The sequence below is a fragment of the Anticarsia gemmatalis genome, chromosome Z (genome assembly GCF_050436995.1).
Source record: "Anticarsia gemmatalis isolate Benzon Research Colony breed Stoneville strain chromosome Z, ilAntGemm2 primary, whole genome shotgun sequence".
NCBI lineage: Eukaryota > Metazoa > Arthropoda > Insecta > Lepidoptera > Erebidae > Anticarsia > Anticarsia gemmatalis.
Window position 1 is genome coordinate 13,117,462 of NC_134776.1, and position 26,550 is coordinate 13,144,011.

Genomic DNA, 26,550 nt, shown 5'->3' on the forward strand with positions numbered 1-26,550 from the left:
CATGTATTTATTGTATGTCTATGTAATACGTGTAGCCGAATATTTATCAACAGATAATCACAACTTATTGTTATATATTCCACTTTCGTAATCAAATCCATTGGATGCATCAATAGCTATAATTTTTGTGGGTAGTAAATAAAATACTATAAATACAACATCAGAGTTTTATTTCATGCATTGGTTATCCATATTATAATATATCGTTGAGATAAATGTCGCTAAATAAAGTACCACTATGTGGTACAAAAACTTACAATAAACCTTACATCTAATTGTCTTAGGTGCTATGACAATTACTTTCTGGAGATGTCATCCATTTGAAAGTTCCGAATACCAGGGCTTAGCGAGCCTCTGTACGGACGTTATCTAATCTAATAATTGCAGATCATCTGAAAACATTCCTACTTCTAGATATAATCAAGTTTTAGATCAATGGATATATGCCTTAACAATACAATTACAAACCGACCACAACAACACACACCTCAAATAAAAACATTACTCGTCTATTGATAGACCAAATTAAAGCTTTTAACTGGTACCATTCAGCCTCAGACAACCTAAATACCAAGTAAATATACTTAAAATAAAAATTACACTAAAATATAAATTTAAAAAAGGTGCCAGTTTTACTGACACACTTTAATTTTACGCTATTAGCCTACATACTTTATAATTATAGCTTAATTTTACTCCTAAATAAGATGTAGGTATAGAGGGGCGACGCCACTATCAAATTTCCAAAAATGTACGAAAAATACTTCAAATTTCCTAATTTTCACAATAGGTCCTAAATCGTTACTAGTCCAATTTCATATAAGAGTGCCAATCTATATACTATTTAAAAAGATAAGTTAACTAAAAGTAAATTACAATTTACGTATATCGAGGTATGTCTTGTTGCAATCTACTGTATTACGAATAGATTCTTAACATTATAACATACGACAAAGCGCTGCTAAATACTACTTCTATTTTCTAAAAGCTTGTATTCAAACCTCAAAAAGATACGATGCATAGAATGTTTGTGAGAAAGTGTAATAATTTAAAGAGATATCGTGTTTATAAATCTAAATTTCTAACTTCGCTGTATCCAAACCTCGGTTATCGGGTGATAATACGGGCAAATTCACATCTCTCAATCGCGTCAACAATTCTAAAGCTAAAACAATAATACAATAGTATAAATGTCAAACATATTTCTAATAACGGTATTGTAAGCAACACCAATGAAATGTGTAAAGGATAATATCTTAAAATTAATAGTGTATACGTTAAACGTGTCGAATCCATAATCTTTAAAAAGGTTAAACAACTTAAATAACTAACAAGATTTCCAAATAAAACTCAACAACATGTAGATAACAAGATTTACTAGAGCTTTGCTTCAACCTTACTTTGGTTCGGGTGAATCGCGTTTGTTTAACTTATTTTTATTCTTTTTGTCTGGTCTTTCGCCTCGATTTCGAGGGAAATATTCGTTAAGCCGGAAGAAATACCAGCCTCTGAACAAGCAAAACAATAAGAAACAAAGTGAATAAACGCTACATAGGTTCATGATAATGCTCCAATAAATCTGGTCGTCCATTAACAAGTTTTGAAACAAATTTTGCGACTAAATCTAATCCGCTTTGGAATGTAACATAAGATGTAGTGCAATGATAATAATAATAATTAATTATAACGACTTATAAGCGACGCCTCTTTAGCTCTGTGAACCCCGTACTCGTCGATGCACCCGACGCGAGGGCCTGAAAACAATAATATCAAAGAATTTAACATTAATTGAATAATATTTTTGTCCGGTTGTGTTCTACTAAATTGAATTCTTATAATTTTTGTTTTCTGAATAGGAACTACCCTAGTTACTAATATTGTTGCGCCATCTGCATTTCTACAGAAGAACCAAATACAAACACACCTCCGTCGAGCTCTCCGATCTTTTTCCATGTGAAATATGGCTAATTTTAGATGTGCGTAAAATGTTTACATAACTTTTCTCTGATCCTTATAGTATTAAAATCTGCTTATTTATTTATATTGTTTTTGTGGTGTTTGTCTAAAGAACATTGCGGCCAGTTCATCTCTTGAACCGATTTGTGCGATGTTTATATAATATGTTGATGAATTTACTATAACATTATGTTAATATGATGTGAAATCAATTTAATTTCATTTTAAAGCCGAAGTTTCTACCCACCCACATTCAGGACCACCGTTGCTGCAAGCGGTCTCTCTCCTGCATGAGGAGCTCGGCCTCCTGCTTCAGACGCTCGGTGGCCTGGCTCAGCCACTCACGGTCCTGCTTAGACTCTTCGCGCTCCCCCTTCAGCTTAGTCAGAGCATACACCATATCTGAAACACGTTGAACAAATATTAAGAAACTTGTATAACAATTTAGTTCTATATAAAAAATACTTCTCAAGAAAAATCTATTGGAATTTGATAGTCTTGTAAGTAGATCAAGATGTATCTTCATTGTAGTGCCAATTACAAAAGAAGGAAGGGTAAGACGACTCCCGCACTGCATAGGTATGAATCTTGTGTCGCGGAGATTTTACAAATAGTCGTTACGAGTCTGGTGTTCTTGGTGTGTCTGATTCATTACCTACACGAAGGACAAAAAGACCCGAAGCAACTATCTATAGTAAGTGCAGATGACATGAAATCTGGTGCAATAGTAGTGCAGCGGATTACAGCATGAGGTGCTTGTTAAAACCACTGTAAACCCTATTAAGCAAAAATTCAAGCGATTCATATTTAGGTACACCGGCCGTTTTATATAAACGAATTAAAGCGAAACCAAAAAAAAAGTTGAGATAAAATTCATGATGGATTTTTAACTCAATTCGGTAGCCGAAACTAGTGCAAAATATTTTATTACGAGCGATGACATGTAAGTGCATTTTCGTTAGTCCGAGCATGAAGTGTCAAATTGGAGCCGTCGCACGTTGGGTGGCTGCAAGTCACATGGAACAAATTTTATTTCGTTATACCACCAGCGGCACAGGTGCAAACATTTTCAATGTCTCTCGGTTGAATGTAGTTTTTGCATTAGTTGCCGACTAACCAAATGCATGAAAGCAAAAAACACTCAATTCTGAATCCCTTTAACAATGCAACTAGGTATGTTTAAAACCAAAAAAGTTAACGGAAACGCTCAATTCTGAGAATAAAACAATGAAGTAATACAATCCCTTTCATTTTAAAAGCCTTTCTCGATTTATATTCGCAGGGGTGAACAGGAGCTACAGATAAAACATTTCTGTCTCCTGTTCTGTTTATTCATTCTTAATAACGGATAATTTATTTATTAAAAATGTCCTAAATAATAACAATCTATTCGTAAATGCAGCTTCTATCGGTTTTATTATCATTTGATACTGTTTTAATAAAAAATAAACTTGAGTCTGCAATTAAATTTTACTTTAAACAGTTTCTCTTCAAAGCTTTAGCTTGTTAGTATTAATGTTTTAAAATACCACGCTTTACTTACTGCAATATCGGATGTTAAGCTCAAGAACATACGAGGGTGCAGTACTTGGAAATCAGTTCAGTATCAGTTACCCGGTCAAGTAAAGTCACAATCAAGGAGGTTTCACCGAATTGACCCGGCTCTAAATAGCCAATGTTATGTGTTCTGTAATTCAATCCGCATGTTGGATGTTAGTGGCAAATATACTTTATGATACACAAATATGATGTTAATCCGTATTATTGTACCTTTTACTGTAATATTATGTTGTATTTAAGGATTATAAAAGCAATGAACTAGTTTTCCTAAACTCAGCTATAAATTGCACAAGTAGAAATCTTGAAATAAAATATTTTTGAATGTTAATACAATATTATTAATGTTATCAGTTCGCCGAGAAAATTTTGTTTGCTTGACAATCAGATCGATTTTATCAGTGGGTGTTTGCTAAAGTTAATGAGGGTTTATTGGAGATGTAAATCCACAAATTCCGCGCTGTAGCATCACTTAAATAAAATCGCGAAAGCCAAATAAAAATAAATGTTGATAACTCTAGACGTATGCAACAGATCTTCGTATATCACACGCAAATTATGTGCAGATCACAATGAATAACACTTTAAGAATTAAGATAATCAGAGGAAAAACTTACGATCAAGTTCAAAATAGTGAGCCTCATGCAGCAGCAGCTCCAGGTAGGGGAAGTCGCAGGGCAGCAGCAGCTTCTTATTGCGCAAGAAGTTGAGAATGTGGCGGAACATGCCACCGTCGCGGTCGATGAAGTAATGCTGCTTCAGAGTGTCCAACACGATCGGTATTGTGCCATTGAACATCTTCCCGAGCCGCGACTCCGGGTAACTGCACCCAAACAATAACACACTTCAATACATGCACATACATTTCATCAAATCGATGCATCCGTCCTCTAACAATACATCTCGACCATTCACCGAGATCAATTCTCGAGTGTTGCAAATTGCTCGTGCGTCAGTGGTTCGTTGATATTACACTCGTTGATTCGAGTGAACTAGATTTTAAAATTGTTCGAGATTGAGAGCTCTCCAGCTATATTAAAAGCTATATTGGCAGATCAAAGTCTGACGAAGGCGAGCAGTGTTGGACAACAATTGAATATTCATGATATTATGTAAAATATTTTTTAGACCTTTGAGGTGAGGTATATTTTATTTTTGTGCCCTGAAGTGAGTTGATTAAAAGAAAAAGTAGCGGGGTGAGGGCGAGGGCGGGTGAGGATCGCGAGCGCGGCGCGCGGTATATCCCGCAGGGCCCGCGGCGCCGCCGCTGGCGCTCCGCTCCACGAACGCTCCCACCGAGAAATAACACGCTGAGTTGAGATAAAACAAGCTCATGTACAATCGTTCCTAACTATGGATATACCACATATTATGTAATCACATAACGCGGCCACAATTGCACCGGGGCCGCGATAATCCGCATCCGTTGTAACGCCTGCCACTGTTGACAATGTTGCGAATAAAAGTTGTAAGGATGCGTTTACAAACTCTTCTAATTTGTTCCTGCCGTAAACTACAATATACATACATATACACAATTGAACGCGCATATATATTTGGATAAATCTTATATAAAATGTTCTAAAGTAAATATTTACTCTGTAAGCTATTTATATTGATGTTTGTTAACAAATTGAGCAAACATTATTTTAATGTGAAAACCAGTATTTACTACAAACCATTTTAAAAGTTAACCATTGAATACTGTCGATGTAATTTATTTACAAACGCCCAGGTTTACAGCAAAAAGTCCCACAGCGCAATAATTAATTAACAAGGCTTTTAATTTCATGCTTAATAAAGTTATTTGTTATATTTATTCCATGCAAACTGTATGTTGTTGTTAATTAAAATTGTAATGTCTGAATTTAAAACAGTTACACGTTCTATGCAATAGTATTTTGGAACGTTAGAAACCACCAACATCACCATTTGACGAACTTATACTTTATTTTTTCGAACGTCAACTGAATCAACGCTAACTTAAGCTTTAATTAAAATACCTAAAAATGTATATCATACAGTAAATTCCACAACGTAGGCAAGTTAGTACTATCCACAGTACCTATACCTAATAAGTTGAAACCTAGACGTTAAGTAACGTTCATTTTGACAGCAAGTTTCCAAAATGAAGTACGAGCAACAGCATGATCTATCGGCGGGTTGCGACATATTTCTCAAGAGTCGGACTAAAGAAGATATTTTGAAGACGCGCGTTTATCGTAGTTAAAAGGCACAGTGCAAGCGCAGCATAGGTGACAATTGGTTTCGATACAAATGCAAGCAATTTGCTAGTTACGTGTTGACGATGTGCCGAGGACACGTAGAGGACACGGTTATCAAGAACGCACCTAGACTATACGGTTAAAAATAGTAACGTATTCAGTCCCCTATCGAATGCACCTTCTAGAATCTAGACTATACTATCTGTATAATTTTATTTTCTCCGTTAGGAAAAACTAAATTCTAAAATTAGAGCTGATATTCATACAATAACATACACATATACTCAATAATAGAGATCTTATTTCTAGTAAAATCTTCTAATAATCATTTCAGTGTAATCAATTATGTAGAACTAATTAGTTTACAATTCATTATCGGGTACAACAGTGTACACAAGATATTTGATGCTCTTATAATAATATTGCTAATGAGCAATTGATAAGCTTTTATCCGCTTCGCAACTTGGATTGCAACCGATAGTCTTCTTTCATTTTATTGTACCTCAAGTTTCAAACTTCAAAAGCAGGATAAACTATAGCATCCGAGAAAAACTCCCGATTAGCAGCTTGCTGGCTGGTTTTCCGTTTTCTTAGAATTAGTCATCTTATTTTACCCTATTTCTCTTAACAAAACTGTATTATAATTAAAAGTTTATTTAATTAAGTTGCTAACATTAGTTTTACTAACGATTATGTTATTGTACTAGTAGTTTCGATATTTCGATTGAAGGCATTTATAATAAGCAATATAAATTTAGTATAATGTGTATATTATAGAAGCTAGAATCTAGACATAATGATAAAATTTTAATAACTTACCTTACCCTGCCCTGTAAAAATTGCAATGCTTGAAAAAGGCTACTAAGTTTGTCACTACCCTGGCTTATTCCACTTTTCCCCGTTGGATGATCCCCATTGATGGGGATTATTGAACTTTTTGTTCACTATTCCCCGTTGACCCAAAATTTTTATTTAATGGGGATAAATGAACTATAAAGTTCAATAATCCAGATCCTTTTGTATATATAACTTAGTAAGCAATAGATGATTTGAATTTGAAGGTAAAAAAGTAATTAGAGTGAATATACGTACGCAGTCAAAGTCTCCAGGGAGGAGGTATAGATGGTTCCTCCCACGTCAATGTGGACCGGAGCGTTGAACTTGGTGGTAGCGGCCACACGAGGTATGCCTGCTATCAGTTTCTTTTCCATGGGACCTTCGTCCGGTTGCGGGCTGCTCGCCTTCACAGGAAGCATCTTGAAGTAATACTGCAAAATACACGAAAGATATGCCGTTAGAAAATATACGTAAGAATATGTTTTGGTAAGGAATTTTAGTTGGCTTTGGCTAATTAATCAATCTTAAATATGCATACAAAAATTTGTTTAATATGTGTATGTAAATAATTTAAAGCGTAATTTGTACAGATGTTCGAGTTTTGTATAGACATTTTTGCTGTTGTAGATAGCTGTAGTATACATAGTTTTAATTTATTATATAATGGCACTGCCTAAAGCGACCGAAAGAATGATTGCCCCAAGGCATAAATAGACTCGTTTCATGAGGCCACCAGATCCTCACGTTGCCATCGGCGTAACGCCAGCGGCCATGCTAAATTGGACCCGCAACAAATGTGAACATGTGCCATTTCTACCACACTATATTTAACTGCTATACGGTACTTATGTATGTTTCATTATCATTTTAACTAGCTTTATTAATTCTATGCGAGAAGAGTAATTCCTATTCTGATTAAGTATGTGTCGAACATAAAAAACAACATGATCTCTACCTCTAAACAGCTAGGGTTAACAAGTAGTTTGAGAATTGTAATCAAAAAGTTTAAGCATGAGGGGAATTGCATAGATAAATGAAATCGTTCACAAATATTGCTTGTTGCATTGAGCCGCAGGTATCTATTTCGATGATGTTTCAAAATGTAAAAGTGCACCGGCGACGTGAGGCTTGCGCCGCCCGTCAGCGTGGGAGCATCCCGCGAGACTCGACCCACTGACTCCGCTCCCACGCCATCCTTCACACACTATCCATCAATAAAGTTCCATGAAATACGAAAAATTACCTTCTTGCTCTTTTTCTGCGAAATCAATACCGTCAGTCCAGTGTCAACCGCAACACATTCGACAATAAAACAAAATGAGTTAACGATAACGTTAAAGCCAACTGCAGTTACCGTATTACGTATCTGTGAGAACAAACTAGTACTCGGATACTTATGCATTTAGCTATAATAGCGTATTACACATGCAGGATGTTAGTAACAAATTGCTATGAAAATTGTCATTTGCGAAGTCGTGTCGCGTGCAAAGCGCTGGAGGCTATACACCGGACCAAGTCCGACTTCAATTATTTTTTATCTCTTGAATGCATCTCCGGCGCAGTCGTCTGGTGGCCTATCTCACTGGTTTCACACCTAACGCTCTATTCATGTGCTAGACTTATGCTTTTGTGAAGGAAAGCGCCCTTTATTCGCCGGTGCTTCCGTTCTTACACCGGTGCTGATATTTAACAATAAAAATAATGTTCTAAAGAAAGTTTGTGACGGTTACAGTGTCGTTATTCGTGCAGTTTATAAAATAAATATAGGAATTATTTATTGTGAGGTGTTCCACTCGCTTAAAAGTAAAACATTAATTTTAATTAATTATATGGATAATATAAAACACGCTAGTTCATGTTTATGTACCATAAGTACATCTAAATGTGTCTTTACGATGACATTCACGACGATCCCTATAGACATCAACAGCATCGATTTATTATAAAAAAGAAATAACTCATCAGAGTGCTCAAACAAAACCAAGAATACTCAGAATAGAGGTCGAAAAACGAGTTGGAAATCAAGCGAGTAAAGTCGGCTACTGTATACTTGTAGTTACGGTAGCAAGCCGCTAGGGGGCGTAACGTCGCGAAGCAAGCCACCACTCTTACCTGTCTGGTTTCATTATAAATATGCCTCAGGCTGTTTGCCTGCTCCGCGACAGCCCAAATACCTAATCACTGGGTACCAACATTACCAACCAACGCAATAAACATGTACGATCTTAGGTTTTCGATATGGGTGAACTCAATATAGATATTAGAGAATTAAGGCCTCCACATGAAAGCCTATTTATTGATCGAACGGAACACTAAACGAATCGTAGCAATGTTTGATTTAGGTAATTAATATTTGAACTTCAAATAGGTCGTTATAATCTACATTCGTTGCGTCAGACGCAAATAGAGACCTACAATCCCGTCTGTATTGAAAAAAAAATAAAGTTACGTTTCTTTTTAAAATATATGATAACATATTCACAACCCATCAGTCTGATCAATTTTATTTTACAGTTCACTTAAGGCCGAGAAAAAACTTTTATAGCTAAAAGAGCTGTGTGAAAATGTTCATTGAAAACTCAACGTGGCTCATTATGAATTATGTCATAATCTACTTTGTGCTGGAGCTCGGAGAATAATCGATCAACGCGCCGTCGATTATGTCCTTAAGTCCGGTTATTAAACAATATTTTTGTGTTTTTTCACGAGACAACGGTGTCAATTTTTTATGACCAAGCTTTTTTTCTTATTTCTTTCATAATTAATAAGCATTGACGCGTTGAATGCGCTTAGGTCACTAAAACCGAGCTATAAGTGTCTTGAATTAAGTTTTGGTCTTCATCATTGTGTGAATAGCAATCTTTCAGCGGCCATACTATCAGAATTAACCATTAGCCTAGTACCAAATTTTTTTAAAGATAGGTTTGTTTCTACACTACACAGAATCAAAGCAAACAGGTTTAATTGAAACTAAATAGTGTTTATTGACTTCAGGTACATAAGAGCTACACACAATGGGGCCAATTAGCCCTGCGGTATTGCCCATGGGCATTTGAGCTAGCTGCAGGCTAGCATCAAAAATGAACTTGTGATGGTTATAGAGCTTTCCTGCTTAGAACAATTTCATGGGATATTTTTTCACAAAAAATACTTGAAAACCACAATTTCATTGAACGAAATGCAAGGTTTGTTTAACTCGCTGCTTGTTTCTCGGTTTATCGATGAATATAGTCTGGGACTCTTCAAGTCAAAAGTAAATCAGTTCTATCTAGGCTAAGGCGTCAGTGCCCTTGCCTAGGTAGAACCGATTATTGAAAACTATGTTACGGCTTCAGAGGCGTACATACTTTTTGATAAGGTTATATGCGGACAAAAAGCCTACCCACTATTTAAAAAGCTCCGTCAAACACATAAAAGAACAAAATTATCATATCTGTCGGATATCACATGACCACCGCAATATTCCTTTTTCACGACGAATCAGTAGAACGATAATTAATTAATGCAGTGCAAATTGTGCGACCAATCACGATGCAGATAGATATTTTAAAGCCATATTTTACTGAGTCGTAACTGACAGTGTAGCGACAGAATATTTTAATTTATATAGTCTTTACGACACATTTAGTATTTTACCTGACCCTACATCATTAAATAGCAACGATTTTTACATCCAACTGTGATACAGAACTAAAACGTCCGCTCCTACGACTCGTGACTGAAACATGTCAAGTTAATTCAAGCTATTGAGTCCTGATCCCGCTCAAAACAACAAAGTAATACTTAGTTGTACATAACGCAGGTGGAAGACATTGAAGATATGGAATGTAAAGCGTACGCGCTGAGCCCGTAGCACTGATGCGCGAGCCTGCGGCGGCGGCGACGTCAAACATCGCCTTCGGCTACGCGCGACGTTCCCTCATACCTTTTACACCATCAAAGTTTAATAGACTATAGACGTATATGTTTTTTATCAAACCCTTACAATGAATAGACATGTCTTCGGTTTCGATATGTGTGGCGGTATAAATTGATTGTTTCGAGTTCTAAAATAGAATGCTGTGTCTTTGTAGTCTTACGTAGTGTAACAAAACGTAAAATAATCGTCTAACATAAAAAATATCAGATCAGGCATAGTTTATTGACCGAGTTTTGAGTTCTGCTGCTACCGTCTTACTAAATATTTTGCTATAAAAAGCTGTCCCAAGATTAACGTATCAAAATGAACCTCACACGTCCTAAACTGGAGTAAATTCCGTGTGAATGATCTTAATTTCAAAAATATACAAAAAAAATACGAATAATACGTTACAATATATTAATAGCTAGTTGAATATTCATTCACAGTATCAGATGCACCGTGAGAAAGTGCGGCCACAGTTTGTCGCAAGGATTTTATATTATTCACAAACAAAGAGCACAATATCCACCTCGAACTGAATAAGATATTATTCCTGATGCTTCAGACCGGCGACGTCCATTCAAAGCTTGTGGTTAACCTTGTAGAGTGTCCCATAAACTACTTGTTACTATGTTCCTTTGCAAACGATTCAATTACGTACATACTTCATTTCTTTCACACAATCGCTTTGTTCGTAATAGGCGAAATGTACCAAATAATTTATCGATTTTCTGTCAAAACAATGCTACTAAGTTTATTGGCAAACAATAATTTAATTAAATCCCAATATCCGCTGGTTTTGTCTCATTTCACAAATAATAATATTATAACATAATGTATTCGAAATTGTGCATCTAATTACAGAAATTTATTCGCAATCGGTTAGAACCTAATATATTAATGATTATCAAGTTTAGCCTTGGTTTTGTTGGATTTCTATGATATATATTTTAATAATCCTGTTATCTTGTGAAATCATAATATATAGGGTGCGATTTATATGTATGTATAAGTTTGAAATGGGGCGGACAACTTAACTTCAACCCATATATGTATAAAATTAATAAGAGATGACTCTCAACAGGAGTCTATAAAAAAATGTTTCTAACATCACTAAGTACCCAATAGAGAGATTTTTGTTTCTTAACTACGACTCATATAAAAGAGGACATTATTCTATAATAGGGGTGCAATAACTAAAATCTGTTTTTTATTAGTTACCCTTTGGCCCATCGTATTGACAGACAGTAGGTATTATTACTCAGTTAAGCTGTTTAATATTGAATGGCAGTGCAATTCTAAATAGATTAGTGCCAATTGCTTGAATGCACTTTGTAAAGAGATCCCGTTCCAAAGATCGGATCGTATTGTCGAAGTGTAGGGCTAGCTCTTGAAATAAAAATTCTATAAAACGCTTTGTTTCCTTGTTTCTTGACTATTATAATTATTATTGCTAGACTTTATTCTTTGGTCTCTACCTATTCCTGTGGGAAAAAGGTGTGATTCTATGTATGTAATATATTTAAATCCAAAACCTCTTTTTATTAATAGCGGTTTACAAAAAGACCTTAGTCTTTTTGGTGTTAAGTCTTTGCTTAAACCTATTGAGTGCACTAATTCGTATTGCTACATGCTACAATAAATAAATCCGAGTATCGGTAGCTTGCAGGAATTATGCTGCCCCCGATAATTGAAAACACGCATCTAAAAAAAGTACGAACGGGTAAAAATATATTGTAATCTTCAAAAAAGTGTAAAAACGCATAAAAAGGCGCTTTATTCATAACAAAATTTTAACAAAAATGTTAAATTGTCAATGGGATCCTATCACATAAGATTTATTTACTTTTACCAGCTGTAAGACAGATACATATTATTTGTTTTTGTATTTATGTATTTATTGTCACTTTAAGTATCAGATAAATGATAAGCAAGCACGTAAACTTTCCCGTTAACATCGTAAGCACTTAATACGTTTACGCGCGATGGTTGTAGGCCCGATTCCCACATGCACATAAGTACCTATAGACTATTAGACTGTGTTTACTTTGTTTTCGTTATTAATAAAACACTTCCCCGCGACTAAAGATTCATTCTTAGAATGTGAATTGGGAAGCGTAATCAGTTGTCGAAAAAATATTAAACTTGTACCCGTAAAAAGTTTCTGCAAAATGCCTATTGTTATTTTTTTTCACAAATACTGGTTTAATTGTAATTATCGCGGTCTAAAACATTTTAATATGCATTCATTTGATACCAACAAAAATACGAAACTGACGTAACACCGTATTTCTATGCTAAATTTTGTTTCTGACATTTCATGAAGCGTAGCTGATTTGATTGGTAGTCTAATACCCAAGTGGGTTTTGAAAAAAAACTAAGAAGTAAATGCTATCATAAAGTAAGTCGCTGCAGCCTTGTCAAGCCGTCTTGTATTACGCAAAGCGACCATGCTAACTGCGGCTAAGGATTGCTTCCACATTTATGTTCCTCCATTTTTCATAGTATGATATTTAAAGCTGTCTACATTTTTATGTTAAATTTTTATTTAGTGTAAGAGTGGTAAGATGCGTGTGAATAGGTTTTTAGTGGAAATAAATAGTCTGAGATTATTATATTAACTTTAAATATTTAATAACAAACCAATATAATAGCAGAAACTAGTTCTATCCAGTTACAATTTAATCCTTAACGAAGTACTTAATCGTAGGTCATGTGCAGTAAAAATGGGATGCATTCAGCTATTACTTGGCTACTACTAAATAGCAATCTTCCCGCGAGTCCTTATGGATATCTTTTTATTTTTTTTTACTCTCAATTTAATCCATAATTTTATATATTATAAGATAAGATTAGGTACATTTGCTTTTATAAAATTAATATGAGATAAGGAGGCTTTGGCTGCCAAACTAAAAAACAGAAACAACGTATAAAATATTTTTTTTACTTTACTCTACAGGAACATTTGAAGGTAGTCAAATAATGTTCAGTATTCAGTTGTGTATCAAGACAGACAATTAAATATGGAAACTTTACAAATAAATCCAGGAAGCTAAAGTTTCACCACATAGCAACAGATGTAGGAAGGGTTGTTCAGAAGTTAACAGTCAGACGGAAGCGATTAACTTTTCCCCGTTTAAAGAACTTTGCAATTGCGCGACAATAAATAAAAGTAGTAAATTAAGCATTAATTAAATGCTTAACTTCCCTTGTCAAGTCTCTGTGAAAAAACGACAACCTTTTGCGAATTCATTTTATTTAGTTTCTTTTTTCCTGACTGGAGATTCAGCGATAGTTAGTTGCTAGCGATTATGATGATGATTCGCGGGTCAAGTAAAGCGTTTTTGGACTATTTTAAATCTTAAAGCTGATAGCGACAATGTTATTCTTCTACGACGATCCGACAATATAAAACGGCAAGGAAATAAAAATGGCTAAAATATTTTCAGATGTGGTTTTGCACTGACTGATCGAATATTATGAGTATTGAGAACTACCCGCTAGTCGAAGTTTTACCAAAGACAAGAAAAAAAATCATCACCTGTCCTTACGTCTATTACAAGCCTTTACAAATACTTACATGTAGTGTAGGGTAACTTTAATACGTTAATTAGAAAATTATGTTTAACTCGTTTAACCGACGTCGAGACCTGTTAGCTAATGTAGTCCTTTATACAATAAGCTTTAAACAAATTTAACGCTTGGTCTCTCATGGAAAACTAGATGTTCCATTACAGCTTATTACATACGTTGTTACACAACGGTCAAAGCATATTATTTCTTTTGTAAAATAATGGTTCTGTGGTTTACTGAAAACAATTTATCATTAATGTTGCATTGTACAAAAGATATAATTACAATAATATTATAGTGCTTGCTCTACATTTTGCTCCGTTTATAGAATGTTGACGAATTAAATTCATTTTTAACATTATATGTATTCCCATTTTTAGTAGTAGGCTGTTCAAAGCGCGGCAAAGAGTGCCGGCGGGCTGGCCTGCGGGTAGGCCGGCCCTTCTATTCCAATTGTAATTACTGGCCCGGGGCGAGGTAGGCAAGCGCGAACAACAAGCTGAATTAAAACTTTATAATACTCAACAAGGCATAGAAGAGAACCCCTGCCCCCCGGACCCAGGGAAATGTAAAAACTCAACCCAACTCCCTAAGCAATTGTATCACACAAACGTTTTTATATAAAAGCAACGAATGCACCGAGTACCGAATAGAAAACTACTAAAACAATGTGTTACGCTCTTCGCTGGGCTTACATTTACGCTTACTCTATCGTTCGGCTTTTCCACAGAGGACAATACATCCTTTGTTAGTTATTAGATTCCATGAGAAACAAAATACGCAAGCTGTCATTGAACGTCATGTTGTCAGGGCTATTTGATTCAATGCCTGATAATTGAGGCTTAGACATTCCTCAGAATATGGTCCGTGTTCTATAATTACTTGAACAAGCACTTGGGTATTGTAATAACTGTATTGTACAGCGTGTGCAAATACAAAGTACTTAACATTGTTGTAGTGTATTTGGATGTAATTACCGGAGCGATACGCGCCGTACGCGGTACTGTAAGTGTAGGCCCCTCTATGTGCTAAATGAACGAGTTAATCAGCACAATGTAACTATAATTGTAATCATTGCTCGAAGCAATCAGCCAATAATGTGTCAGCTGTGTAAATTCTAGAATATCAGTGTGATTGGTCCATATTCTATTAATAGCTTTTATATCTTTTGCATAGTGATAGTATCTGTGTTCCTTACGTTAATGGCTCTAAACGAGCCGAATTGACATGGGATCAAATAAATGGTCGCCTCCGAATAATCAATTGCAATTTATTGACACTCGTTTATAGTCAATCGATCATCGAGGATGCATGTGACAATCAAATGTCTTTACAAGCGGTAAATTCAATGTCTTACAATTGATTTTTAATAGTAATAACGAACCTTATTGTAGAGTAAAAAGACTTAAAGACACATATCAACTGGAAACTGTATTTATACATATTTTGTATAATTTAGGGACTTCTTTAATGAATAAATTAATATCCTTACATTTTGAAAGGCACAAGTATTAAGGTTTCTTACTTAGTCTTATTTAAAACATGATCACAAAGTGGCAAACCTACATAATAATATTTGGAACATTAAAACACACACATTTTTGGTAATGGACCAATAGGTTAACGGTTTAAGGTTAAAGGTTTATAGGTCGTAATAAGTTAGGTTAAACGTTATTTTGAAGATGCACACTGATCACAGATTACAGCATCACAAATAAGTGTACAGTGGGTGTCAGTTCCAACCGACATCGTACACCCGCAGTAGACCGTCAAGCAGTGCTGAAGGAAATTAATACGTTGTAACGACAGATTTTATATTCTGAAAATAGTAAAACAGTTAAGTCTTCTTGTACTTGATGTACTCAAATGAATATGCGTAGAAAGCTTAACATTATCCCATCAAGAAGAAAGAGAAGAGAGAAAGATCAAGATATAATCCGATTTGACTCTGGCACGATATTTGTACTATTTTGTGTTGAAAACGTTAAAACTTCCAGACGTTAAGTTTGAAGAAGTATAGTTGTTAGGTAGGTATATTGTACGTTCAAGAATTATCGGTGTATACTCAACACACAATAGAGCGGTCGTAATACAATGTCGTGGCCGCCGGCGGCACTCGCGGGGCTGCAGGCGCCCTTTCCGTTTTATCAATAGTTTATGTTTGTGCCCCGGGCTACCTCGCCTCTAAGGGGCTTGGCACACCAACCAATTTTTGTCAGGATTGTACAAAAGCATTCGCGGCCTGAGCGCGTGTACATTTCAACGTCAGAAAATTTTACACTCGAAATATTTGAAGAGCCCGCTATTCAGCTTCGCAAAAAATAAGTTTCTGGTTCCTAGTGGTATTCGTTTGTGCGGTGGTATTCACGAATTGTTAACATAATGGAAACAATACCTGCTTACAAAATAATTAACATTATAATATTATGAACTGTAAATTGTGAAATTTTAACAAAAATATCATAGAACATTGCTTTTCATTTCTTTTTGTCATTTGCCAAATATAAGATTACAGTTTTAGCCACAAGTGAAATGAAATAAAATGTCACTAAAAGTATCCATACATCTGACGTTTCCTAAATTATTTGCAACACATGGCCACAGGACAATGACAATGATGAAGATAAGCTTTTTCTAGAAGTAAATATTTGCCTATCTGTGATAGTCTGCGAATTTAATAAAATGTTACGATATTTTATCCGCATCCCGATAGAAAGATTCAAATTGATTGCAGTTTACATTTTTACCGCGCAGAAAGCCGATAGTATTTGTTCAGGGAGATATTAAAACTCAATACAAATAAACGAGTCTTGGTTTTATATTATTTTCAGAGGTAAATAAATGTTTGCAAGTTGGCTGTTGACCGCACAAACGTTGTCGCATATTGCTTATGATAGAACGTCTTTGAGTCCTTTGAGTGGGGATAGCAAATAGATAGTAAAGCTTCATAAGCATACAAGATGTCTAGTGCTCTATTTGATTTGATGTGGAACCAACCTCGACGACGCTGGACATTTACTAGACGCGCGTTTGACGTAAAATCACGTTCAGAAACTGAAAGCGCTCTACTGAATGCATGCATAAATTATCCAATATAATTTTACCAAAAGTAAGGATAAATTAAATTTGTTAAATACTGAAACAATGGTTGATGTATTATAAGACTAAAAAGACAACGATTCTTAGTGACTGTTGACACTATACTCATAGATTTCGGAACTCCAATAGGAAATAAGATATCTAAGTGGAATAATGAACACAAGGTCTACTCGTGATTACATCGTGTTCAAGTCCAGACATTGACTGAACTTGCCAATCACAATAAACAATCAATTGCAATCGTTATGGAGTCAATAAACTGTAATCAATCGAAAAAGGTATCCAATTCCGACTGTCGATATGGACTTTCGCTAATTTGTGTAGCATTATGTCTGAACTTTTTGGTATTACGATTTCTGTATGAAAAATTGAACATTAATAAAATGATCACTATACCAATACTTATACCCACTTTCAAGAATTTTAAAATCCTACTCTATGAAAAGTTTAACTGAATGCAAAATCTAATAACAAAAGATTTTTTGAAACCCAACAATTATTTGCTACTCTGTATGTCTATCTATAGCACAACTAAGTTGACGACATCTTCGAGTCAAAAATTGATCAACTTAATTTTAATGACCTTAAAAAGGTGATAGTTACGATAATAGAGTACGCAATAAACTTAAAATCTTTTAAAGTCTTCATATAATGTTTTCGTTTTAATAAAGGTCATAATAGTCTAGTTATAAGCAATAAAATATCACCTGCCTGTCTGGTGTCACAGGCGCCACAGCTGATGCATCAAAGCCGCTCTTAATTCTGTGTCACTTGACATTAAACTACACTGAAGAAAAAAACCAACGTGCATTCATTTGAATGTTAGAAAAACATTCTGTAGCATTTTCATCTTTTGGTACTTTTGGCAAATATCCATTTACTAAAAGAAGTTACCACCGTTTTGCTACCAAAGATAGCAATCTTATATCCAAACTAACAGGCTTCATTTTGCAACGCCTAATAATGTCAACGTGCCATTATTTAATTTATGAGATCCTTATAATGAGCTCCCATTGTCGACTTGTCGTATAAAGAGACCCTAGTTCAGTTATTTTTTATAATTAAATGCGGTAAGTATACAAGAAATTTTATAACGGTTTGGTATTTAGACTTTTTTACTCGAGATTACAAAATATTTTAGCATTGACACAACATAGTACCTCTGCACAGCACGTTAACACTGCGCGCCCTAGCTGGAATCACGAAGTCTTCTCATTAGTTGTTAGGTCTATTGGTGCCACCTACACGTTTTTCGTCCAATCAACCCTAACAACAAACTTATACCACAGAATAAGTAATAGTACTACCGCTTATACTCCGTGCCCTAAAAATGGTTTTATTAATAAATAAACGTTTGAGCAAAAAATCTTTTTCGTAGTAAATTTAAGTGCGCATACTTCGGTCATGTGCTATATCACGATTCGTTCATTGCCGTCGGCTCTGTATTTAAAACGCATTGAAGTCATAAATTATTATTTAGCCACAACGGCTGCGAAGCTTATATGCAAATATGATTATTTTATATTATAAGGAGGGTATAATGTAGGGCGGGTGCGGGGAGGTCGCGACAGAGGCGCGGCGGAGGCGCGGCGGCGGCGCGGCGACGGCGCGGGCCGGCCGGAGGCGTCACGGCGCTCCTCGCCGCCGCCGCCAGCGCTCAGCCTCCGCCGACGATATTAAAGCACACCTAGCTCTGCTTTTGATACCTCCGGCAATTTGACTCGAGGCGCTCATCTGCAGAACAATCATTTCGGAAATTATTTTGAAACTGCCTTAAGCATCCGAGCCTGAGTCATCGAGCGTTCGACTTACCACCGCCCGCGGTCACGCTTTTACACTACGTACGTACCTCTCGTATATGTAGGTACTACGTCAACGCACATAACACGAATACTAAATATATAATATAACATAACGCTATGAAACTGCCGAAGCTCACTGAAAACACGCTTTTTATTATATACATAGGTACACTACATATTAGAGGTGCGTATATTTCAAATATGTAAATTCCAAATTATTCTAAAACTTGTCAATATTGCGATTTTATAACCTAGTTTTATGGATATAAAAGGTATGAATTATTTATGCTGACAGATTTCGACTATCTGTCCATGACATTATTATATATTCCGCACCATTATGGATTCTTAACTATCGCCAAACATGATAGAATAGTAGCGTGAAGTTCCTATACCATGCTTCTAATCATGACATATTAAAACAGGTCCAGTTCACAATGGACATTTTAAATTAAATAAGTAAGTAAAGTGTCAAGTGCCATAGCTATAAATATCAAAATCAAAATAATAACCTCTTGAAAGCTGTCTCGCCGCTTTAGGAATATAAATTTATGTTTTATAATACAAGTCTAGATTGACCAAAGTTCCCCACTGTAAGTAAATAAGATGCTGAGAACTGGTCTAGCGATTTGAATATCGGGTTGCTTGCCGAGGACTGATGAAAATCGCTCCTCGAAACTGATATTCATCACTGGATAGTGATTAGAATTATGATAGAATCGCAACTACACGAACCGGATGGTTAGTCAAGCTAATTTCTATGAGAATAAGGCTAAGAAGTCGTCACTTGCTTTTTAGATCAGGCGTTATCTTTGATAACAATATCAGTTACCTTACAGTTCAGTTAATAATTTTATTGTTTCCGTATCCTACTTAATATTATGAATAGGTATAATGTTTTTGAGGTTTGATATAAGTTTGTTACTCTTTCACGCAAAAATTGCTCAATGGTTTGTTACAAAATTTGACACAAAAATAGTTTCTAACATGGATTAATACTGAAAATGTTTTCACGCGGGCAAAACCGCGGGCAGAAGCTGGTTATACATATAACAATAACGTATGTAACGTAATAATATTGACACAGTATTAAATTTAAATGATGATTTGGGAATAATAAATTCGCGCTCTTGTATTTATTTTCGAAACCCCAATATTTCAGTTTATTTAATATACTGCCTGTAATTATTATGTCATACTGATATAATTACCGATAATGAAGTCTCATAGAGCTCAATATTTGCGAGAGGACGGTGGATTTGTAATGACACTCCCTGACTAGTACTTTGACAACGAATGAAAGTATTGAAAGAAGATTTTTTTCTGATATACATTTCAGTATTTCAACAGTTATCAGTTTTCTAAGTCTTCCTAAACCTTGTGGACTGTTGGCAAAATAATTTTCTAATATAGAAACAGTTTCGATTGCAACCAAATTAATCCTTTTCAACATTTTTGATCTATTAAAACAAGTAGCAACAAATCTAAAATTTAATTAATATATGTTTGCTAGACGTCTGGCAACCAAAACACAAAGTCTGGCATTCAAATATAAACGATCAGTCGTATGTGCTCCGGGAAATTTTAGTTAATTGAAAAGTTTACTTGGATCCGTGCACCTCTCAATGTTAATTTCCGCACATGCGAATCAAACTATACCGGATTATTTGAGAGATGTCAGTAAGTTGTGCAAAGGGCTAACGATATTTATTTGTTCGACAAAGCGAAACTTTTTGATAAGAACACAAGCCAACAAGCGTATCCGCTTACACATATAATTATGTATAAGTAGAGTCCTTAAGACGCTCAACTAGTGGGCGTTTGTTCAAGCACGTCGACGCTCCTAAACGATTCAGTCAAGTGAAGCAGACCAAACAATAAGCGTATTTAACAAACTTTTCGGTATTCCTACCGACACGTATCAGTAAGATGATATCTATGAAATCTAGCTTTCCCTTAATCATTTGGAAATCGAAAAGGACTCGGGGTGTCGCCGCGAGGCAGGCAGCCCTTACAATAAATTATTTACCGCTACATAGCCACAGGCAAGAGACCCTCAGAATAAGTAGATACCAATCAATAACTTTATAGGTATTTACGGTATCCATAAAAGCCTTAAGGGTTAAAAGAAGTTTATAACTCGTACTGGAGTACATACATAAAACACAATGTAACAACACTGTAAAATACATAGATACCGATACTATGTAGTGATTTTGCCCTGGGGTCATTTCTATTGATCAAATATATTATCAGTCGTTTGTATAGTTGGTATTAAGCACCACACTTGAAACAATTGGTTTCATTCGACGTACTCGAGCGCAATGTGCGCGAGTAGTCGGGCGAAGCTTTGTAAATAAAAGTTGATCGAGAGATCCCTCAGTAACAGACTGATAAGCTATAGAACTTTCCGTTGTGTGGTGAACTGTGGCATACAACGTAGCACTAATTACAATGCTGTATGTACTCGTACGTATGATGAATTATCCTTTGAGTTCTGTTGATTTCCTGATTAAATATTGCACTGAAGACGTCTGAGCATTGTTCAAATGGTTCTTATTGCCGTATATAATTGAATGTCTTTTCAATACATAAAATTATGTAGGGAAAGTATTTAGTAAAACTACATTTATGTAGTTAAGTATCTGATAAAATGATAACTAAACCAAACATCTTAGAATAAAACTTCTTTCGTGATCTACTCTTCTTTTATTAATTAACGGAATTATGGAACATTAAAAGTTTCTAGCCTTGACTTCCTAATCGCCCAAATTTGATTTAGTTTATCCTTTAACACACACACACACTTCGCTACTAAATATTTTTTTAATTAACTGCACTTTATATCCAATTCTTAACGGTCAAAAATATTTTCAGGGAGTCAGAAGTTTTATATTTAGGAGTATTTTACTAAAAATAATATATTAAAATCAGATCATTTAAAAACGCTTCTGTAATAATAAATTCACAATTTTTCAAAACTTCGTACAATTACCGTTATTTCGAAAAATACGAATTCAGTCGTTTTGCTCAGGCCCATTTCTTCAGTAGTATATTTTTTCAAGTCAGTATTAACAAATAACAAATGTTTCTTTTTTAAAATAGTTCTTGTGAACCGCATTAATGAGCTTATTATAATAAAGTTATAAACAATTGAATTAAGATATTAACATTATAATTTGCAAGTATTTATTATTTAAATCCGTAACTATTAGTAATATCTTCAAAGATATTAAATTAAGCAATTTGTATCTATGTAATATTTTTTTCTATTGCGTCTGGTATGACAGCGCTATAATAGTTTACCCGTTCGGAAACTTAAGTAATTACATGGTATTTAAATGTAACTAGTAATTAGTAAGTAGCATTAAAAGCACGAATAAGAACTCTTAATTTCTTCTACGAGAATAATGAATTAATTTTTAAGTATCTAATTTATCACCGTAACATGGCCACCTCTGCGGCGCAGCCGGTAGTGTATTCAACAGCTGATCATGAGCATGAGATCTCGGGTTCGATTCCCAGGTTGGGCAAAGTACTAATAGCATTTTATAATTTATAATTGTATTAATATTAGCCCGGAGTATGGCAAACTGCACAATGAAAGGTGTTTTAATGGGACTAAACATTGTTAAAGTGGGCGTATTTCATACACCACTGCCTAAACTCAAACAAGCGAGATATTATGTATGCATATAGTACTTAAGGGCTCTGATCAGCATTATTTCTGTAAGTATATAATACTTATTAGTATTCACTATTACTATTGTAAACGTCGTTAGATTATGATTCTACAAATACCACTAATAAAGTCTTTTTGGTAAAAGTGTGTAACTGTTTGGTTTCCCTAAAAAGATATATAAACGTCGCGGTAAAACTATGGACTTATAAACATTATAATAAAAAAAGATAAAAGATGTTGTAAAAATACAAATAGTATTGGAAAATAGTAATGAAAGTTCCTATTTGCTAATAAAACACAGGTCGTTTTGCATACAAAGTTGTGGAAGACACAAACACCCTATTATAAAAAATATTAAACGTAGTTGACCAAAAATCTAAATTCGTCTTCTAGCTCAGTTAAAATAAAATTATGTCATTGGTTTTCGCCATTTTTTTATCAGATTAGTTGCATACGCGGGGCGAAGATTCACTAGAAGTAATCAGGTAGAATCTATACTAATATTATAAAGCTGAAGAGTTTGTTTATTTGTTTGTTTGAACGCGCTAATCTCAGTAACTACTGGTCTGATTTGAAAAATTCTTTCAGTGTTAGATAGTCCATTTATCGAGGAAGGTTATAGGCTATATATCATCACGCTACTACTAATAGGAGCAGAGTACCAGTGAAAAATGTTACAAAAACGGGGAAAAAGTTGAACCATTCTCTCTTATGTGACGCAAGCGAAGTTGCGCGGGTCAGCTAGTATGATATTGAGGTCTAAGCACCGGATAATAGAAGTAACTAAAAACGCACGAAAAAATTTGTAAAATATTTTCCCGATATGATAACAATTAAATATTTTTCTGTTTTATTTATTGGCCTAGTAGAAGGTATTGATGGACTATGTACAAGTGACGAATAATGCAATAAATTTGACTGAAAATGCATGAAAAGCTCTATGTTTTTTTCTTACTGTACTCACTTAGTTTTTAATATTCTCTTTACCAATTACGCCTACTCAAGCACTCACTATCATTAAGCCTTGAAAACCGGTTTATATAATAGTGAAAAGGCACATCTATTATATTTATGAAGATATTAAATAGCTCGACGAATAAAAAATGTAATACAGTAGCCGTCGTTAAACGATGCAATTCTTTCTTATTTTATATTCATTAGTGTCTGCTACTACTGGCGTGGTTTTTATGGCGCTTTATCAATTTAACTGTAAGTAATATTAATAGGTATTTCGATCGATGTATAAACTGTGCTTCATTAAAATCCGTTTTAGTATAAAAAAAGAAATACATTTTAGTTCTATAAAGCCCTTGGCGAATTAACGCGACGCACAAGCAACCGATTTTTTTATGTTTAGTTACGGCACCCGTGGTGGACTCAAGGCCTAACCCCTTCCTCATTACGGGAGGCGACCCTTGCCCAGCAGTGGGACATTAATAAGTTAAATGTATTTATTTATTTTATTTATTACGGAACCCTAAAAAGTAACACAACTGTTGAACGCGTGTTCGATCGTGTTCTCAATACAATAATGTGGTGAAACACGCGTTGAACTTTTTTGTATAAGATGTTTTAAGGCTTGGGTGTATGTAATTATTGTCCAAATATTTACGGTTCATGTGTTTATTAAGTTACCGTTTTTGCATTTTTCAGACAACGAAATCGATTGTTTTTAACTTTATCTCTCAATTAAACTTACTAGGTTTTAATGCTATAGCTTAATAGGCGAATTTATGTTAAGGAACTTTAACTATCAGTAATTCTAAAGATTTAACAAGATTAGATATTTATTTTAATATATTAATTATTATTTCTTATTGTCATTTAAAAGCATACTGAATACAGACATGAATACTTAAAATGTTTCCTGAGTTACAGTATTACATTTAATTTAAAAAGTACAGTTCTGTTAATAATTTACTCCATTGTTTAAAAAAAACTACCATTAGTTAGTTATTATGAAACTGTCATAAGAAAAGATAATTAAGAAATTAGTTCCAAAATCGCATCAGCAAAGATTTTTTTAAATTTTGGTATGATTGCGCTACCACGATAATTATGTGTCCCATGAAAGTGGCAAGATAGACACCAAGTAATATCATCTGAATAAAACTGGATTCAAAAGCTGTGAATATTTTTAAATAGCATGAAATATAAAATAGAGAAAATATCAAAAACAATTTTCGACTTAATTCAATAATTAAGACAACTTAAAAACAATGAAGTTTAGTACCGCTAACTGTATTTTAAACATGTCAACGCTCGAGCTATGAACTAAACAAAAAAAAATGCAACAGCAATAAAACAATCAGCATTAATTCCCTGAAAAAAAGTAACTTAATCAACCCAAAAACTCGACAGGAGCTGAAACAACAAAAACTGGTACTGCAGAAACATCGAAATCCTGAAAAAAAATAACACGCAAAGCAGAAAAAATAATAAATGAAGAAAAAAAGTGTATAGTTATTACTTACAGTCGTCGTGAAGCTTTGAGTTGAACGTCGGACGTAAGTTGTGCGGCCGGCAGCGCGCGCGGGCCGTGTCAGCTTTCCGAAGCCAAGTCGCGGACTGATGCTCGGAGCTTTGCGACTCGGCTCTCATACCCTCGGGGCCGCTACACCGCGTTTTCCCGCCGCAAAAGGAGTTGCCAAACCCTATACTTACTCTCCCCTATGTTGGCATATTACAAAGGGTGCATTTTCGACTTTAAGCTTTTTGTTCTAGTCGCAAAAATTGTTTAAGTTAGTTTTTGATTATTGTTTCTTTTTCAATTAACAATATTATTACATTATAAGCGGTAAGCGCCTGATTAGAATAAGATAACTTACGTAGGTGGGTTTGTATTTAAAGAATGTTGAAACAGAAGTCTTAGGAGAAAATAAATATATTTTTTCTTTCAGTTTACATACACATGGTTGTCAAAAATACTTACCTTACAGCCGGTATTGAAGATGGCCCATGAAACTAAATCCTGCAAAAACTCTAGACTACTAAACCATAACTTTTGGGGGCGCGTTCTTTACGAGTTTGATTTTTTTTAACTGATGGCTAAGATTATGAATTAGTAGCAATAATACTATTAACATCTTACATTATTATCCTTTAATGATACTACTTTTTTTCTACAATTATAAATAATCTATTATACATATTATATTATACATCTATTGTTATATACGATATATACTAGTAAATCCACTAAAAAGTTCTTACCAACAATGTAAAGACTTTTACCATTAACAATAATTCTATAAAAAACTTTATCTGCTATAGTTACTTTCCTTCGAAAACTAAATATTTTTATGAAGAAGAGCTCGTTCGTCTAAACTCCACGCTTATCTCCCCGACGAAGTGTAAGTAGTCGACAGCCGTTCTTAAATTACTTTTCTATTCATCTCACCTTAAGCTTAAACCCGTGGGTGAAGTACAGGAACAGTACAAATCCGGAAGACACTACGTATTTGTTAAAGTAAGTTAAGTTATTACATATTTGAGAGCTTTGCTCTCTTCTTTTTGCAAGATATTGTTTAAAAAAGACAACTCCCGCACTAAAAACTGCTCTTGTGTGGCAGGGACTTTTACATACATGCAAACAATGGACACAAAGTAAAAACAGACCCGAAACAACTATTTGTAAACCGCACAAATATTTGTTTCGTGTGGGAATCGAACCCCGACGCGTAATAGCGTGGTGACCACCTTAACCACTGCACCACAGAGGCCGTCCAGAGAGACGAGCTTGCTAATAAAGAGACGCTACATCTAAGAGATAATTATGTTAGTGACTACTTCTATTTGTGTAAAGACTTAGCCAAGTATATTGTAGGAATCTGAAATAAATATTATTTTTCAGAATTACACTTGAGATCGATCTAAACTACTCTTAAGTAATCAGTAAAAGCTTAAGGTATTACAAAA

At 34.7% G+C, this 26,550-nt stretch overlaps 1 protein-coding gene across 1 annotated transcript; it reads right to left on the reverse strand.

The window, feature by feature from the left end:
* Positions 1–153: 153 nt before the first annotated feature.
* Positions 154–25,205, reverse strand: twz (BTB/POZ domain-containing protein twz). The gene is made up of 5 exons (XM_076134532.1): positions 25,107–25,205; positions 6,831–7,006; positions 4,131–4,336; positions 2,204–2,358; positions 154–1,754 (listed from the first exon to the last, which is right to left on the reverse strand). The coding sequence occupies exons 2-4, from the start codon at positions 6,992–6,994 to the stop codon at positions 2,210–2,212; spliced, it is 519 nt and encodes a 172-aa protein (XP_075990647.1). The 5' UTR covers positions 6,995–7,006; positions 25,107–25,205; the 3' UTR covers positions 154–1,754; positions 2,204–2,209.
* Between the last annotated feature and the right edge of the window lie 1,345 nt (positions 25,206–26,550).